This window comes from Vanessa atalanta, chromosome 23, assembly GCF_905147765.1.
Source record: "Vanessa atalanta chromosome 23, ilVanAtal1.2, whole genome shotgun sequence".
In the NCBI taxonomy this organism is placed as follows: Eukaryota; Metazoa; Arthropoda; class Insecta; order Lepidoptera; family Nymphalidae; genus Vanessa; species Vanessa atalanta.
The window spans coordinates 7,548,979-7,567,068 of record NC_061893.1 but is presented as its reverse complement, the minus strand read 5'-3'; the positions used below and the strand labels follow the sequence as shown (position 1 = coordinate 7,567,068).

Here is an 18,090-nt window from a genome sequence, read left to right as displayed (position 1 = left end):
ATAGTAGTATAGATATAGATAGATATAGATATATAGCCTATTATTTGCGCAATCACATGTTCTTACTGTATATAAATTTTGTAAAGATTGGTTCAACCGTTCTTGAGTTATAGCGGGACATACAGACTGACAAAAATTTCAAAAATGGTAAAACTGATGTCAACGGGTCATAAAACGAATAATTATGACGAAATTCGACAAAAAAAATTAGATTACCTTTGTCTACAGATACTGACTATAAGAAATATAAATAGCTCCTTACTTACTTATAAAATAGTATTTAAGATGTTGTATTCCTTGTGCTGGCTCACTCATTCTTCATCTTCAACCTTGAATACAGTAATGCAACATATTAGTCTTTAACGGTATAATTATAAATCACTGGATGGTAACCCAAACAAGTCTGACAAAAATGACAAAGTTATCAGACAGATAATAAAAGAATAATTAAGTTTTCAGTACAGACAGACACTACAGATTTATATAGTAGTATAGATATATTGTTAATTGTCGTACGCGGTTCCCTCGCGTTTTAGGAGTCGGTCGTCAGGTATAAGGTATGATTAGCCTATTTCCTACCTCGGAGATCAATCGCTCCATAGCAAATTTCATCAAATTCGGTTAAGTGGTTTGGTAGCGAAAGAGTATCAGATAGATGGTAAGGATGATTGAATTAGAGTTGAGTTGAGTTGAGTTAATAAATTATTTAATCATGACTCAGTTAGTTTTAAATAATATACATATATGTCAATTAACTGATTTCATCTATACATGTAATAAAATTGGAGTGTCGGTATAAATACCAAAATAACATTTTTTTCAATTTTTGTCTGTCTGTCTGCTTTTTTGTTTGGCTAATCTCTGGAACGGCTGGACCGATTTTGATGGGACTTTCACTGGCTAGATATCTGATGTAAAAAGTAGTAACTTAGGCTACAACAATAATATTTTAACGCGCATGAAGTCGCGGGCACAGCTGTTTGTCAAAATTTCTTACAGCTCAAATATAATAAGCAACAAATCACGGGTTATTCAAGAGAAATAAATCAAAATAAAGGTCGTGTAGTTACTCAAATGTATTCTTTTAAAATTGTTTAATATTTCATATACCTTACAGGTCACAACTAAACGATGCGCTGAGACCCAAAATGGATTCCCCCGTTTCATCCCAAGACAACGACATCGAAGTGAACGTCGTATCCGGAGCGAGCAGCCCCGACATCCCTTCTTCCCCTTCTAGAAGAGACCAGAAGAGCCCATTTTATGATTTAAAGAAGGATAAAGAAGAGAAGGCCACTGGCAGTGCTCCCTACACGAGTTTCTCTATAAGTTCTATACTTAATCGGGCTGAACCTAGAAGGGAATCGAACGTTCTAGAAGCAGCGTTAGCCGCTAATCATTTTGGCAGCGCCAATGATGCTATGCTATCGAGGTACGTTTTAAAAGCTTTTTTATTGACTTTGGTTTAGAATAAAACTTAGTTAAACCAATTTTGATAAGTATAGTGTTACTAGAATTCTAGAACTTTCTGGAAGCTGACGTCATTGAATGTTATAAAAGAGAGGGTAATTTTTTTGAGAATTTTATATGTGTTGGCATATTATATTGCAAACGAAATATGCAGATGATATCCTATGTATGTAGGTATGCGAAAATGTCTTAGGTGTTTCTGCGCAGGTAATTGCACATACAATAGGGTATCTAGTCTAGTCAGCATGGTTGAGAATTTATTTACAGTGTGAGGACAGCTACTCGTAAAAAGCCACTGTCTGTGGTTAGAGATGAACACTTGCCATGGCGTTGTGTGTTCCACTATACAGGTTTTTATCAATAGACATAGCAAGACCGCAGATTACCGGATTCGAATTTGACATCAAATCTAGAAATTAAAAAATATCAAGGTTTTCTGCCAAAAAAATTTACCAGTTGTGAGTAAAACCTTTTTTCTGGTGCCTGATCTGTCTCTGGTCGTGTCATATTACCGTCGCTGACAATAAAAGTAAAGTGCAACTCAACTTTTCATAATCAAACTCATTGATATTCTTAACTAAGAACTCTTCTAACTTAAAAAGTATATTCAATATTTATTCCATTAAGCAAATAAAGTGGCGATGAGTTACTTAACTAACGACGTAACTTCAACTTAGTTTAAGAAGTAAGCGGCTATTAGTATTGACCGGTTAAAAGTGCTGCTGTTTATGGCTTAGTACTTTAATTCATAAGTCAAACGTAAAAAAAAAAGTTGGAACACTAACATTATGTAATTATTCACCTTGAGATTAATTGATTTACAATATATTTAATACTAATTTGATTATAAGTACTATTAACCAACACATGATAATTTTATTACAATTATTGTTATTTCTTTAATATATAAAAAAAATGTATTTATATATTTTTACACAGGCGATTATAAAAAAAAAATTGTTTAGATCTTCTTATATTCACACAATGATTTAAAAAAAAATACGATTTCAAATTTAGAATGTTTATAGCTTTTTAATGAGAACATATTTTATCTAGAGTTATTTATTATTATAAATGAAAATTATTATAGTTTCAAATCTAATACAGCATAACTGCTCAATGAAACTTTGAACTAGGTAATTGTCATCTACTGAGTCGATTGAAGCATCTTGCGATGATCGAATATGCTTCGTTTAGACGACTTGACTGCAAATTAAACTTCGAAATTTGTCATGGAGATTGAAAATGGTTACAAAGGTTCGTGACTAAATTAATTGTCTGGTTCATAGGCACGTGTTAGTATAAATGTAAATATACTTTATTCAAATAATATCGTTATATTTCAAGGTTAATTTCCTTATAAAACTATATTATAATGAATTACGATTAATCGTTGTATATTTTTTTTTATTTAACAGTTTTCAGTAATTTCCACGTAATAACAGAGAGATTGAAACGTTTTATTGATAATTAGAATTAATGCAATTATCACAGAGTATATAAAAATAGTATCAGGACTAGAAAACAACATATAGCATGGTAACCAAAATGAGTCTTACGCAAAAATAATTGGTAATATATCGTATTCTATTACACTGTATATAAAAATATTATTATTTGAGATGGTAATTAGTAAAAAGATCTCTCACTGCAGGGTATGAGCTTTCTTAGTAGCTTGGTATACCAAGTTTAACCAGTATGGGGTATCTGTGTAACAGATTTTCAAAGATACATGCTGGATTCATGCGAGCAAGTCGTCAGTCTACGAATTTCGATGAGTTATATCAATTAATATTACAATTTATTTTGTATTGACTTCAGTTTAAAGGTCATTGAACCTATTGGATTCGATGAAAATTATTCGAATTGGACATTGAGTCAGCTTGCTCAATATACTAGCATGTTTAATTGTGTAAGATCGATTCGATAGTTTAAGCTTAGTTAAACGTCTAACCGATCTAATTTTTGGTATTTAGCTATTAATTATTAAACGACAATATCCGTTTGATAAAATGAGTTACTCTTGTACGTCTAATTATATTTACTACCTAGGCTTTCCTCGGCTCTAATAATAATTACCTATCTATATTTTTTTTCTATCAAATATTTTTCTACAAAGAAAGCTAGGTATAAAGGTAGACTTTAAAAGCAAAACCTTACTCGGTACAACAAACAAAAAAACGTAAGCCAAATCGCTGGAGGCGTTTTCGAGATTTACGAAATTATTTTATGCACATTAATTACTCGTCCGTTATTAGATATGAGAACTTATGTATGAGTTTGTAGAAATATTATAAATACACACACACACACACACATATATATATGTGTGTGATTATATATATATATATATAATCAAATGTTTGAAATCATTTTTCACAACTTTCTATTTCTTTAAATAGACATACGTTTATGTATAGTAATATGTTTATATGTCCCTCTTTTTCTGCAAATTTAAAATCACTATAAGCTTAAAAAATATATTTTAAATATTAATTATAATTGACAACTAACAGTCGATATTGCAACAAGGACATTTAAGCGTTTATATATTTAAAGGTTTTCTTTGTATGAATAGTAAAAAATATGCTCAAATAACATTTTATTCAAATGATAACGCACTTTTGAATAAAATATATTATTATTAATGAATCCAGTTTTCCCATAGTCACCGAGTGGACGCATCGAAATGAATATCTATAATGAAATCTTTATTTAAAAGATAAATTCCGTACTCGCTCAAGCCACTCGCCCGTCTAAACGCACACGATCGATTTGGTAGATTAAGCCCAGTAGCGACCGCGTTGGTCGGTTCCGATCATGATCCGATGGTATACCACTACAACTTTACAACTAACTTCATTCAAATCGCCCCTCAGTTAGTGGAGGGTTAATTATTTAAAGCGTTCGTGTTTCGATTTTTGAATTTCGTTTAAAAGGAAAATGTTGCAGATTAAAAATAGTTAAAATACGGTAGCGTTAATAGCGTTATTATAACGAAACTTACTTAGAATTTGTAACGAAAAAATATAGAAAATTATTAGAACGTTTTAAAACGACGTATTAATTGTACTTTGAAGTTTTATTGAGACAAAATGTAATTGAGGTCAGCTTGATCAAAACAAAAGAATATTAACATAAGAAGTAATGCGTAGTTATTTCAAGCACATAAAATGTTTGATAATAGATAAACGTGTTATTAAAATTATTATTATTGGGAATTAAGATTTTATTTCTCTTGTGCCTGTAATAACACTGGCTCAGACACCCTTCAAACTGGAACACAACAATGATCAATATTTTGGTTTGGTGGTAGAACATGTCATGAGTACCTACTTAGAGGGGCATGCACAAAAACAAGTAAAATATATAATTTTATTTTATTATATTGCGAACTCTTTCAAATGAAATGCTTCATAATAATTCGATATCTTAGTCGAAATTAATACTCTTATCTCAAACCCCTACACATACACACAGTCTCAAATCAAAGAATTCAGGAAAGGTATTCCAAGAGACGTGTAAGAAGTTCGTAATCTTTGTAACCCTCGTCGTATAAAAACAAGCCTACAATCCATTTAATCCGTATGAAGGAAACATCATTACCCCATCTAATCAAGGGTTACAAGTAGTTTCCCCTTTATGGGGTAAAAACGGACCTTTTATCTAGGTAGAATCGCAGTTGGTTTTACGCAGCGGCCGACAAGACTACAAATTGGCCTTGTAAACAACTTGATGGAGGTTTGACGGTCTGTCTTGATTATTTAGATTGGCAACATTTCGTAACTTTGGTTATACATACAAATAAATAAATTGTTATGTAACTAATCATTTTATAATTTGTAATGTATTACATTTTTTTTTTATTTATGGAAATGGCAGCCCAAGAAACTTTCAAATCTACTGTTGCTAAAATATATTATTTTTTATAAATACTGAAAATTGGAAACAATTACAAAACTACACAAGTAAAATGGAACGCAATAAACTAATTTCATTTGAATACTTATTTGTCAAAAATTAAAGCTAATAAAAAACCAATTTCAACTAAAATGTTTTAATAACATTGTAAACATAATTAAGATTTTAACAGCAACTTGTGAAAGCAAATTAAAACAAACGAGAAACAATAAATTATCATTAATTATGTCACCGACAATCTAAATGGCAAGAATTAAACATTTAAAGTTAAAGAATATTGTCTTCATTTTCCACCCTCTAGTCTTAATTACGCCTACAGTGACGGCGGACATTTTGTTTAGCGTTGTAAACAATCTGTCATTGTTCGCGCCATTATTGTTGACGTAAACTTTTTTTTTTTAATTCTTTATACTTTAGTATTTTACTTTATTCTTGTCCTTTTGCGTTTTTTCAAATCGGCTAATTACGTAACTTAAGATGGAAAAGAAATTGATTAAAAGGATTAGGGCCATTATATATTTTTTTATTTGGCCGATTTTGTTTGGATTAACTTTTATAAAGAGTTTCGATAGGCCGCAGGGTAGATTTTGTCAATATTGTAATATTTAAGGGGCCTTTAAGACGATGGATCATCAGATATTTTGTTGAAAAAACATTTTGAATGTTTTTTTAATTACTTCTTAAAAATCTGGCCTTTGTCTTTATGTATAAATTTTTTAAATTTGTAAGCAAGATTTTAATTTGTTTTTGTTTTATTGTCTTTACCAGTGTTCTTTGTTATCTGTATAATAATAAAGTTTTGATATGGCAGTATATTATTGTCTTCGTTATATTTTAATAAAATCTTATGTTTAAAGAAAGTTTTATGTTATCTTTGTTCGAATGCTATGACACATGAGCACAACATAAACTCACTTACCCGTTTCTATACATAGTACGACTACATGTAGTAAATTTATAAAATATTATACTAAAATTTCATGAATGGCTTTCCTTACCCCATAAATATAATGGAATCTTTTGATAAACACCCTTATTTAAACACCTAATAACAGAAAATATGCTGCACCCCAAATCTTGGTATCTTTAGGGTGAGTTACTTGCCCTTCTTAAGTATAAATAACTTAACGATTATTGTGGCATAAGTTATGGGTTTTAAGCGATAGTGGTACTTAGTATAAATTAAAAAAAAACTGTATAAATGTAATCACTGTGTAGGATTAGATTAGCCAGCGTTTAGTGCTTGAATTATCTTAAATAATTCCATATTTACGTGTCATGAAACACATTTAAAACATGTAATCACAGAGTTCGTTATTTTATTATTATAAACAGTCTGTTGCTTAATTTAGTATGAAGAATAGAGTACATTTTTAATATATAATGTACTACTATTATTGATAACGTTAAGTGCTTAAATACATACAAATATGAATTAAAAATAGTTACTGTATAAATCTGGAGCGCGTGGAATGGTAGCAGCATTTCCCCGTTGAATCACAATTCCGATCCTCTGGGCTAAAAACGAACCAGCCCTCCTGTCACCAGTGGATGCAATAAGGCGAGGTGTTATACTTTTATTATTAATAATATTAAAAAAAAAACATGTGATTTATTTTTTAAAGAATTATTAACATTACGGCATTATCTACACAAATAAGAATTAAACATAGTTACTGTATTAATAATGAACATGTAGAATGGTGGCGAGGTTGCTGGCAGCATATCCCTGTTGATAATAAAATACATATACGTATATCATTAAATATACTCTGATAATTATTTAGTAATAAAGGATTTATGTTTAAAAAAATACGGTACGTTTTTATTTCCGCTCCGCCTGTGTTCTTAAGCCCTATCTCAACTAAGTATATACCGAGGGTAGGAACCCACTTTCTTATCCCTTAAGAGAATTTCAGATTCCATTTTTGTTTTCTACTGAATACCTACGTTTTTTTTTCCTTTTTAAGATAATATTCTGTAAGCTGATATGGGATTAGTTGGAAGTCAGGTAAATATAAATTATAATTTTGTCGATCAACTTTTATGAATATTTATTCGTTCCTGGTACATTATTTATGCTTTTTGTGGTATAATTTTTAACTTGGCTATCTTTTTCAAAATTGAATGTGTTCTATATTTAAATATTTTGAAAAATGTAAATTAAAAAGGTCCCAAGTATTATCACTAATAATAATAATTAAAGCACATTACAATGTCCCACACAAGATTATAGAGGTGATAAAAAATCACGTACTTGCTATACTTTGACTTATTTTTCATAGTTTGGATAGGCGTAGACATTATCTCATATACAATGCGCCAACAATCTTGGGAGCTAAAATGTTATATCCCGTGTTCTTGTTACACTGGCTCACTAACGCTTCAAACCAGAATACAAAAATAATAAGTATTGCTGTTTGCTGGCAGATATGACTGGGTGGTACCTACTCATACAGGCTTGCACGAAGCCCTACCACAATGTAAAAATAATCTTGTACAGATTATAAAGACATATAATCTATTGACAAGAAATATATTTTCAATTACTACTTATAATAAATTTATAAACTTGTAATTGGGACTATCCCAAACAAATCTTGTATAAAAATTATTGTTCTTTTTTCTCTAAAGTATTTATGACTATATATACCACTAGAATAAATTTGAGTATTTTTAAAATATAACAACAAATTAAAGCTATTGATAGAAGATAACTTCTATTTAAGAGAAGACGTAGCTCACTCTTGGGACATTTAGAAACTGTTAAAGGAACTACCACTTGTTTTCAGCCGCCGCTGATCTTGTTCAATTTCCAAGATAAAGCTGATGTCACAGAACATCATAAAAAAATCAATGCATAAAATTTACTACGAACATACACATTGCGAAAGAACAATCTAGAAAACATACTTATGTATTTGTAATAATTAATAATAAGAATAAATAAATATAACTCACCAAAAATGGTTACAAACTCCATTACACAATTGCCCTAAGAACACTTTTTAAGCAAAAAGAATACGCTAATTCGTATTTTGGAGGTTAACGTGAGCAAAAAATATATATTAACAATCTCACGGAATGTTTTATTAAAGAGAAGTGTATAGAGAATTAACTCGGCACGGCTTTACCAATGTGCTGTGGAGAACTAAAAAACTAAGTGTTCTCATTGTAAACTAACAACACGAGCAAAAAGGAAACGTTTACCAAGAGGTTTCAGAACACAAAGAGAGTTTTTAATATATGTCCCGTACAAAAGAATATCAAGCCTCCATGCATCTCTATTTCAAACATAAAAGCCTAAACCTATTGTGGGATCTATGAAGTCTTAGCGCTGACTTAGTTTCAACAAAATGTAACCGAAAAAACGAGACGCGGAAGTAATGTTAGCGTATTTTTTTTTTTAATTTAACTATGACCAAGGAATGGCTCAGATTATATGACATGTTGATTATGGAGGTTTGGATGTGGAAATTCAGCCATGGACGAATGAGGTTTTATTAGATTATTAGTGTTGATAGTGAAAGAAGAAGTTTCACACACATAATTTTATGCTGCTGCTGAGCTGAATAAATGACGTCATAATTTATTGATGACGACGATATATCTATGCGTTTACTGTCCCAGAAGGTATTAAAAGGAGAAGTGACTCTTGGTTATCCAAGCTAGCCAGTGGATTTTTTACGAGTTGTGCCTAATACTACTGAAGTTAGAGAAGTTATACTTCGCTTTAATAATATATGTTGTTCAGTAAATGTACAAAAATATTTTAAATAATAGTAACATTATATTTACTTTATCTGTTTTACTAAGTTTACTATAATAATTATGATGATGTCTTTTGTAATCTGGTGTTGCAACATTTTAAGCAGAATTTTTTGAACTACGAGGTTTGCAAATGATTACAGCTGTACAAAATTATTTATAATGTTTTGACTATTTCTCACTTGACAATGATAGACCGATGATTGACAAAGAAGCTAGTTCTTGTAAACCGAAGAAGAAGGAAATGTGTTTATTGCAGATAAAATATTTTTAATTTAAAAGAAATATTCTGTAGTGTTCGCAAAAATTGGACTCAAAATTTCAATAAAATTACATTTTATCTTTAATATAAAAATGTTCCATTATAAAAGAATACTAGTTATATTCTATTGACATTTAAGCAATGAAAGCTGTAGACACCCGTTGAATAGTCGTTACGAGGCGTATTGTCGTCTGTAACCTAGGAAATAAGTGAAAAGATATCTCTGAGAAGCTTTTAAACGCGTCCGAGAATACCTCCCTATCTGTAAAACCAACAAAAGACTCCCGTGTCGCTTGCACGGACAACAGATACAACTAAACACTTTATGCTATAAAAGAAAGTACAAACGCCATTATTAGTAACAAGCGTAGAGTGTCGGGCGGACGCGCCGCGGCAAAAAGAGTGAGCGGGTGACGCGCATCGATTTTTATACCCCTCAAGAGAGGCGGGGTCATGAGCCGGCCAATCAGAACGCGGTGAGCCGACCAATCACGGCGTGGCTTCTTCCTTTCCGCTTTTAAAGGAAGCAGTACTTTATCGAGTAATGGAATTTCAGTTTGGAACTTCTCTGCGGGGATTAAATGCGGGACCGATGCAAATTGGTAATGTCCCGATTCTTTTTTTGTGCGCTATTGACTCTTGAGTTCCGGTCTTCGTTTTGATTTTAACGATATATCTATTATGTACACTTAATATACTTTTAGATTGTCATTTGTATGCTGAAAATAGAGTTCATTCGTCGCTCTTTCAATATGATTAAGAAATATAAAATATAAATAGTTATAGTAATATATATGTATCAGTTTTATTTATTAATTAAAAACAATGACGGTGATTGCAATTATCACTTGAGTTACTAATTAGGTACTTAAGTTTAGTATTCTTAAATATATAAAACAATATTTGATAGGAAAAAATCATTATAGTCGCGTTCACGCTCAGTTGACTGACTGAGACAGTTATTTGAGCAAAATATACTTGAGCAATAAAGTCGTTTCAAAAAAGTTTGTCGTTGAAAATTATTTCTTAATATCGTGAGTGTTTAAAATATTAAGATAATAATATATAATCCGATCATTAATTTAAATTTAAATAAGATGTAATGTCACAGTCGTATCTTCATGCTAAAATATAATCCATTAGTTTCATGACTGACTAAAATATAGTCGATAAACAAATAGAGAGGCCGCAATCGTTATTGTTTCGAATATCGATAAATGTGGCGCTCGATGCAGAGCGAGACAATGGCGCGGGATAGTGATGGGAGTTACTCAATATTATTGTTCTTTCGCTTACAATAAACTCTATGCTATAGGTTTTTTACTTATATAAAACTATATATTTATTTAAAGACTTTATTGACCACCACAAAGTGAATGGAGCAAAAGGCGGACTTAATGCCGAAAGGCATTTTCTGCCAGACAACATTTAGGTCAAACAGAAAACCATGAAAGCGGTAATAAATAATTAACAATACATCAAAATGTATATAGTTATATATAAAACTATAGAAAAAAACTTTGTTGCTTAAAAAAATACTAAAATGAAAATATAGAGTTTAGTTGTAATATTTTTAAGTTAACTTAATTATTACTTATTACTCAAGGCCACTCTTAAATTATCGTTAGATTATTTATGTAAAATTAATTTAGACTATCGATAGTCTTAAAAATTAATATTATGTTAGAATTTATTCTACTACGAACTGGAACCATGAACGGTAAGGCTACGGCGTAGATTCCGTAGCATCTTCGTAGCTCGTAGACTCTCTTGCATTTTCCAGATATGATTTTAAAAAGTCATATAATTTACGTACTACTATTGTATTTATATTTATATCTGTTTACTGTTTAAATTAAGATAAAATTATTTTTTAAATAAGTTAATTATTTTTTCATAATTCTGCCTTGATGAACTTATTATTCGTTAAAGAATTACTTAAATAACTATTAGTTTAAGCCTAAATTGGAACTTATATAATAGTTTAGTTTTAATTGTATTATATCGAGACCTTGAAATAGAAAATTAAAGTTAAGTTCAGTTAAAATTTATTATATTCAAGAGCGGAGCCGTCGCGGTAAACGCGATATTTCGCCTTTAATTTCGAATTATATAATTTTCTTGTTTGCAGTCGAACATATCGGACTAATGTGCAAAAAACATTTGTAAATCATATAAAACTATGTATACATATCTATAATCATATGTTATTTTTGCTGCCAGCATTTTTAACGTAGATGATTTGTAGAGTGTGGCCATTTTGAATTTCGAATTATTTATGGTACATATGAGTCTTTATTTTTTTTAATAATTAGGCAGATTGGTAATTGGCCTATCTGATGGTAAGTAGACACTACCACCCATATACATTAGCTCTGTAAACATATAACAAAAAAGCGCTGCGATTGTATTGTTACTATAAAATAATTAATTTTAGTTCAGACTTTCAAATTGTCTGTCAAACAAATAACTGTTCTTCAAATTAACATACTAATTACGGTTACATATATTTATCGATATTTATCAAAATCAAGTTATACTACATCACTACTGCCAACACTCCCAAGAGCGCTCCAATCCTCTTTGTTCTCGACAATCGATAGTTATACATCGATACCTGATCGGCCCGTAAGCGAGCGGGCTTGTTTATGTCACTGGTGAATTTATATCAAACAAACAAAAAAAAAAACATTTTACTTTAGTGATTTATTACTTACACACTTATTTCTACTTTAGCTTAGTTTAGTTTGATGTTTTGCGTCTCTTCCGTTTAAAAATAGAATAGGTTTTTTTCAAAAGTTGCCATAGAAGAATATTTATTTTTTAATATTGTAAGATTTATACTTATATTACATACATATATAATTGTATATAACTAACATCACTTGAGAAAGAATTACTACCGTTTCTTGTCTGTTCTTGGTAGAGTCTGCATTCCGAACCGGTGGTAGCTACATATAATATAGTTTGTTAAATGACGAATAAGGTTTTATACATGACTGGGTTCGATCGCGTGTTAGTTTGCCTATGATTTAAATCATAATACACGTTATATAATTATGTTATATTAATATATATAGGTATTTATTTAAATCCGCCCAGCCGTTGCGACATTGAGTAATAAATATCCTAATATCAAAGAAAGTCATTTATAATATTAATTGAATTATGAAATTATTATATTACGATGACAGATTGACAGATTGTTCAGTATAACTGATTAATTCTTAAAAATATTGTCGTAGATCATACATCTTTGTCGTATTTAAACATGAACAAATTCTGTTTATCTTAGTTGGTAGAGCTAAAATCTGCTAAAGTTAATTTCATAATATTGTTGCAGACTCGGCCTAATATCGCAATGGAGTGCACTAGCTGGTCGGTACGGGGGCCTCGTTCCAGCCCCTTGGTACTGGCAGAGGCCTCACGAAAGGACACCACCTAGAGGTAATTATAAAACTCTAATTCACGAAACACTAATTTGGTTCAGCAATATCACGCCTATTAATAAACTTTGAACTTCGTGCAGAGGTTGTAGTGTCACAAAATGCTCCATCTCTTTTTTTCGAATGTCGAATTACTGGTGAAAGATAGAGAGAAAACATTGTGAAAATGTTCACCCGCTAGTCAACATTTTGTTGATAACCCCGTTCAAGTTTATAATGTCACTGTGTAAATGTATTAATCGCATTAGTAAAACAAAACATATAAAACCTTAAACGTAAACCTCTTTAGAGTGTTGCCATAATGAAAAATATTGTAATAATTACAACGCACGATATAGTCACCACAGAACACGGTGACACCGTGAATGATGTCACCGTTACAAGGATTAGCATTGCTACGGCCTCGGCGTAATCAATTGTCGCGTACTGTGATTTGTGAGGCTCGGATTACCATTTTGGAGCCAGAATTTAACTCATGGTATATTTTTGTTCTCAAGCCTAGATGCCCCAGTGGTTAAAACATATGAGTCTTGAACGAAGATTGTGGCTTTAAGTCCGGAGAAGCGTGTTGATAAGTTAAGCCGTAACCGCTTATTTTGAAATCGGTCGATGTGAAAACAAGATATTATATATCTTTAAGTACTGGTTTTAAAAATCTGATTCGATAAAAACGAAGACAAAATCGTGGCTGAATTATTTACTCCTTTGCAAAGCAAAACTTTTTTTTATTTTATTTAAAGGAGCTAAAAGCAATCCTTTAATTCTCAAGATATGTTATCACCTGACCTTGATTTTATTCAGATGAACCTGCAAGTAGTCACTCATTTTATAATATGAATAACATAAGCACAATTAAAATATATCCGATATGAAAATCAACGATATATTCAGATATTGTATAATGAACCTTATTTGTTATAAGATAAGATTTAAATTTATTATTAAACACGTTTTAAAGTTAACCATAACACACATAACAATTGATCTCTATGGTTAGTATCAGCTGATTGTATTATGTTGCAACATCGATTTTGTATAAACCCGATGATTTTATAAAGGGAGGCTAAGATTTACACATGTGTTTGTAAGCACACACACGCAGCTGATTGAGTATAATATAGATACGTATTTGAGGTATCAACGACTAGTACATAAAAGATTGTTTCTTAAAATTTAATGACTCCCTATATATTCTTTCAAAGTCTCTTCTCATAAATACATGCCGAACGTGTCCGTCTTTATACATAACCAGCAACTCGTCTATATATATATATATATATTATGATATACACAAAGCACTCAGGAATAATGTAGTTTTCAGTGGAAAATCTTTAGAATTGCATTAATGTTCCTGAGATTACCTCCTACATACAAACAAACAAATTTTACCACTTTATAATAATAATATAGATTAAATGACGTTTTAAAAAAATCAGTTACAGTTATATTTGGAGTTTGTTATATTGAGCTACTAATGGCTATATAAGTCAAAATATTACGTATAAAAATGTAGCACATAAACTCAAAAGAGTATCGCTTAAAAGAGCATATACAACAATGCCTATTATAAAATTGTTTACAATTTTTTTTAATCATAAACCTAAAAATCTGTCCAAGTATTATCTTAGATATTCTCTCTACATTGAAACCATGTCAAAACTTTCAATATATTTTCTCGAACAATGTACTCGAACAAGTCTTAAACAACATACTTCCAATATATTTTCCAAAGATTCATACAGAAACTATCGATTGAAATCGAAGTAGACAAACTCTTCATTAATTCATCCGAGCGTCCCATTGTCTGTACGACAAGCGAATATTTCTCACATTCACATTTGTATGTTAGCAGGCTATATTTATGGTAAACAAGCAATCGTCATCTCGTCTGCTCTCTCAACCCCGCTCATTTCGCTTTAATTTTCCAAAACCCATCTCCGGGGAAAACAAAGCGAGCGCCATTTCACGCGATCCAAACCGACCGAACAATGCTTTTCTAGCATCCTACATTTATACGTATAGCAACACTGGCGAATTGTCAAACATACGTCTGTCTCGCTCGCACGCGCAGGTTACCCGCTTATCGCGATTCGCACCAAAAGCTATGTAACGTTCGGTGATGTCGCATGCGGTTCTTTTAATTTTCGAATGCGGTTTGTTCGGATTGCTGTGAGTGCATTTGTTGGCCTCTTTTATTTTTTATGGTGATCGAAGTTGACTACCGTCAGGAATGAGCGCTCCAAATAAATAGAATTTTTTCTCTGTAAACGATATTCTATCCGTATATTGTATACTTATGTTTCAATTGAAATGTGACTGGTTTCATTTAATAGTATTTTTACTGATGCAGTAGTTTAAAAATAAACATGCAGTTTTATTAATTCACGCAGCAGGGTATTAGAAATATATTAGTTTTAGTTATTTAAATTAGGATTTTAAAAATAACATTAGAAGCTATTAAATAATTACTAAACAATTCAGTATTCATAAACTGCTTAACTAGTAAGCGTTTGTGTAAACAGCAAGCCAACGGTAACAAAGGATTACTTGATATGGCTTCTAAAATCAATGCGAATCACTGCTGTCCAACCATTTTATTTGAACCAATTCATCGAAGTCTAGACGTTAAAACAGAGGTCATTTTACACTGTTCGGTGATCCTAAAAGTGACTAACTTTGCGCAAGCTAATTTATACCTTATTTTTTGTTTATAGAGTACAAAATAAAATGTCAGTAACGGGAGTGTTCCCGATTCGGTTGTAGTGATTCATTCAACAGCGTTGATGACATTTGACTTCGCGCCTTCGAGACTCGTTCGAATTTTGAATTTACATGCGCGCGTTTTGTGTTTAATTATTTTGAATTGCGATTGGTAGAAAGAAGGATTTAATATTAGTAGTTATTAAAAAAAAGCACATTCAAGCGTTAAAAGGCATTTGTTTTAGATAGTTTAACATTTAGAATATTTTATAAATTGTTTTTATAATCCGATTCCGAGCAGAACAAATAGTTAATTATATTATAATTATTACTGTATGGCTTCGATGTCTATTAAACGGACAACAAGAAATACCCGCCAAATTACCTAATCAAGGGCGTAATGGCGTAAAATCCCGATTAGATTATTAACTGTAATTGGATCGGAAATGTAATCGAAATGAATGTGTATTTGTTTTTTTAATAGAAACCTTTTAAATAGTAAACGTATTTAAGCTTATACGTGAATTAAAGTATACATACGTTATTTCGTATTTTTCTTAAACGAGTTCAGTGATCGAATAGGTTACGTTTAGTTTTTTTTTTAATATTACTTATGACATACGCTTAAAGATATAATTCCTAATATTATATTTATTTAGTATACATAATCGGTCAATTATAAAGATTTTGAAATTATTAGTTTAATTCGACGAGTTATTCTAGATTGGATATACATTATAATGGACTAAGATATTTTACTTCTGAAGTAATGACATGACATTATATAAAATATAGATATATTCACTTGGCTTCCATACAATAAAAGCATAATTTGTTAAGTATTTTTTAAATACAAACAAATTGATTGTAGTTCTATAATACCTTTGATACTAATAACTTAAATAAAACTTACATAAAGACTTATGTTATTAGAACTTGGCCTAACTCAAACATATTGTTACAGAGGATTCCATAAACAACGAGGAAGGCTCAGCAGGGGGCTCACCAAGACCTCGTAGTCCACCCCGCGCCCCTTCTCCGCCGTCACCCTCCCGTTCTTCCCCCCGTTCTCCGCGCCTTCACCCTGCGCTCTATCCACAACAACCGGACGTTCAAGACTCAGACCCTGATGTCGATGAAAGCGATGACTTCGACAAAGATGAAAAACGGGATCCCACCTCCAGTCTCGGAAAGAGAAAGAAGAAAACACGGACTGTTTTCTCTCGTTCTCAAGTATTCCAACTGGAATCTACCTTCGACATGAAGCGATACCTCAGCAGCTCCGAGCGCGCCGGTCTTGCTGCAAGCCTTCACCTCACCGAGACGCAAGTGAAGATCTGGTTTCAAAATCGCAGGAATAAATGGAAGAGACAATTGGCCGCAGAATTGGAAGCCGCTAATATGGCGCACGCGGCTCAAAGATTGGTGCGTGTACCAATTCTATACCACGAGTCTAGACCTACGTCGATGCCACACACGCCGATGCCGATTCATCCTCAGTTTTCCAACGAAACCGGTGTCTACTTCCCCCCTCAAGCGCCACAACAGCTCCAGCCGCTTCCAGCGTCTCCCGTTACGTCTAGAGCACCGCTGTCCAGTCTAGTGTAGTGTCCGCTTGAAGCCGCTCGAAGAAACGACGCGGCCGATGGACACTTTTAAAAATGGAACGTGTTTTTTTACTTTTTAAAGGCGCGGACTAGTCATAACAGTGAGTGTCATAGCTGTCAAATGCCAAATTAAGAATCATAATTGTATTTTGTAATTGATAATTTAGTTGTGAGTAGTTAAATTATAGAAATTAATGTAACGTACAAAATCGTTGTCATTCCACATTGTATATTATTGTAAATATAAATGTTTTAATGTCTTCTTGTATTTATTCTGTGCTAAGCTAGTTAATATTGTAAATAGACATAGCGAATCGGTGATCGGAGTGCTTGTTGCGACGTGCTATTGTTTCAACATTATTATTGCGTACGTGTTTATAATTATTTGCAATAAACATTAATATTTATTTTCTAATTTAATAATAAATTAAAAAAAAAAAAAATTACAAAATTAAATTGTCTCGTTAAAGGATGTGTAAAAAAGTTCAAAAATGGTAGAAATTTAAGTCCAACGCTAGCCAACCCAGTTGAGTAGTCCTTATTTTGTATAAAGTGTTGCCATTGTCAGTGTCATTCTATAATTGCTAGCCTAATGCTTGATTCTAAATATTAATGTTATCGATAGCGGACTATCTTTAAAATTACAAATATTATAATAATGCTGAGATAAAGCGGCGAATAAAGACATCACGCAAAATAAAAAAAAAAACAGTTTTTTATTTATCTTTTACAAATCGCTAAGAATATCTTTTCTAATATTTAAAATTCAAAAGCACCTCTGTCTGTCTGTCTGTCTTTTATATTTTCATGGCCAAGCCACTGAACCGAATTTGATGAAACTTACTATGAAGCTTGGACTCCAAAGAAGGATATAGGTTTTTTATACCTAACATCTGACGACTATCCCTTAATACGT

At 31.6% G+C, this 18,090-nt stretch overlaps 1 protein-coding gene across 1 annotated transcript in view; it reads left to right on the top strand.

The window, feature by feature from the left end:
• The window catches only part of LOC125073094 (homeobox protein HMX3-B-like), a 29,258-nt gene extending 11,446 nt beyond the window's left edge, over positions 1-17,812 (top strand). Inside the window, exons 2-4 of the mRNA XM_047683789.1 lie at positions 1,118-1,432; positions 12,765-12,868; positions 16,532-17,812. Of these exons, the coding sequence (XP_047539745.1) occupies positions 1,149-1,432; positions 12,765-12,868; positions 16,532-17,175 (1,032 nt within the window). The 5' untranslated portion in view covers positions 1,118-1,148 and the 3' untranslated portion in view covers positions 17,176-17,812. The remainder of the gene's footprint in view (positions 1-1,117; positions 1,433-12,764; positions 12,869-16,531) is intronic.
• The last annotated feature ends 278 nt before the right edge of the window (positions 17,813-18,090 follow it).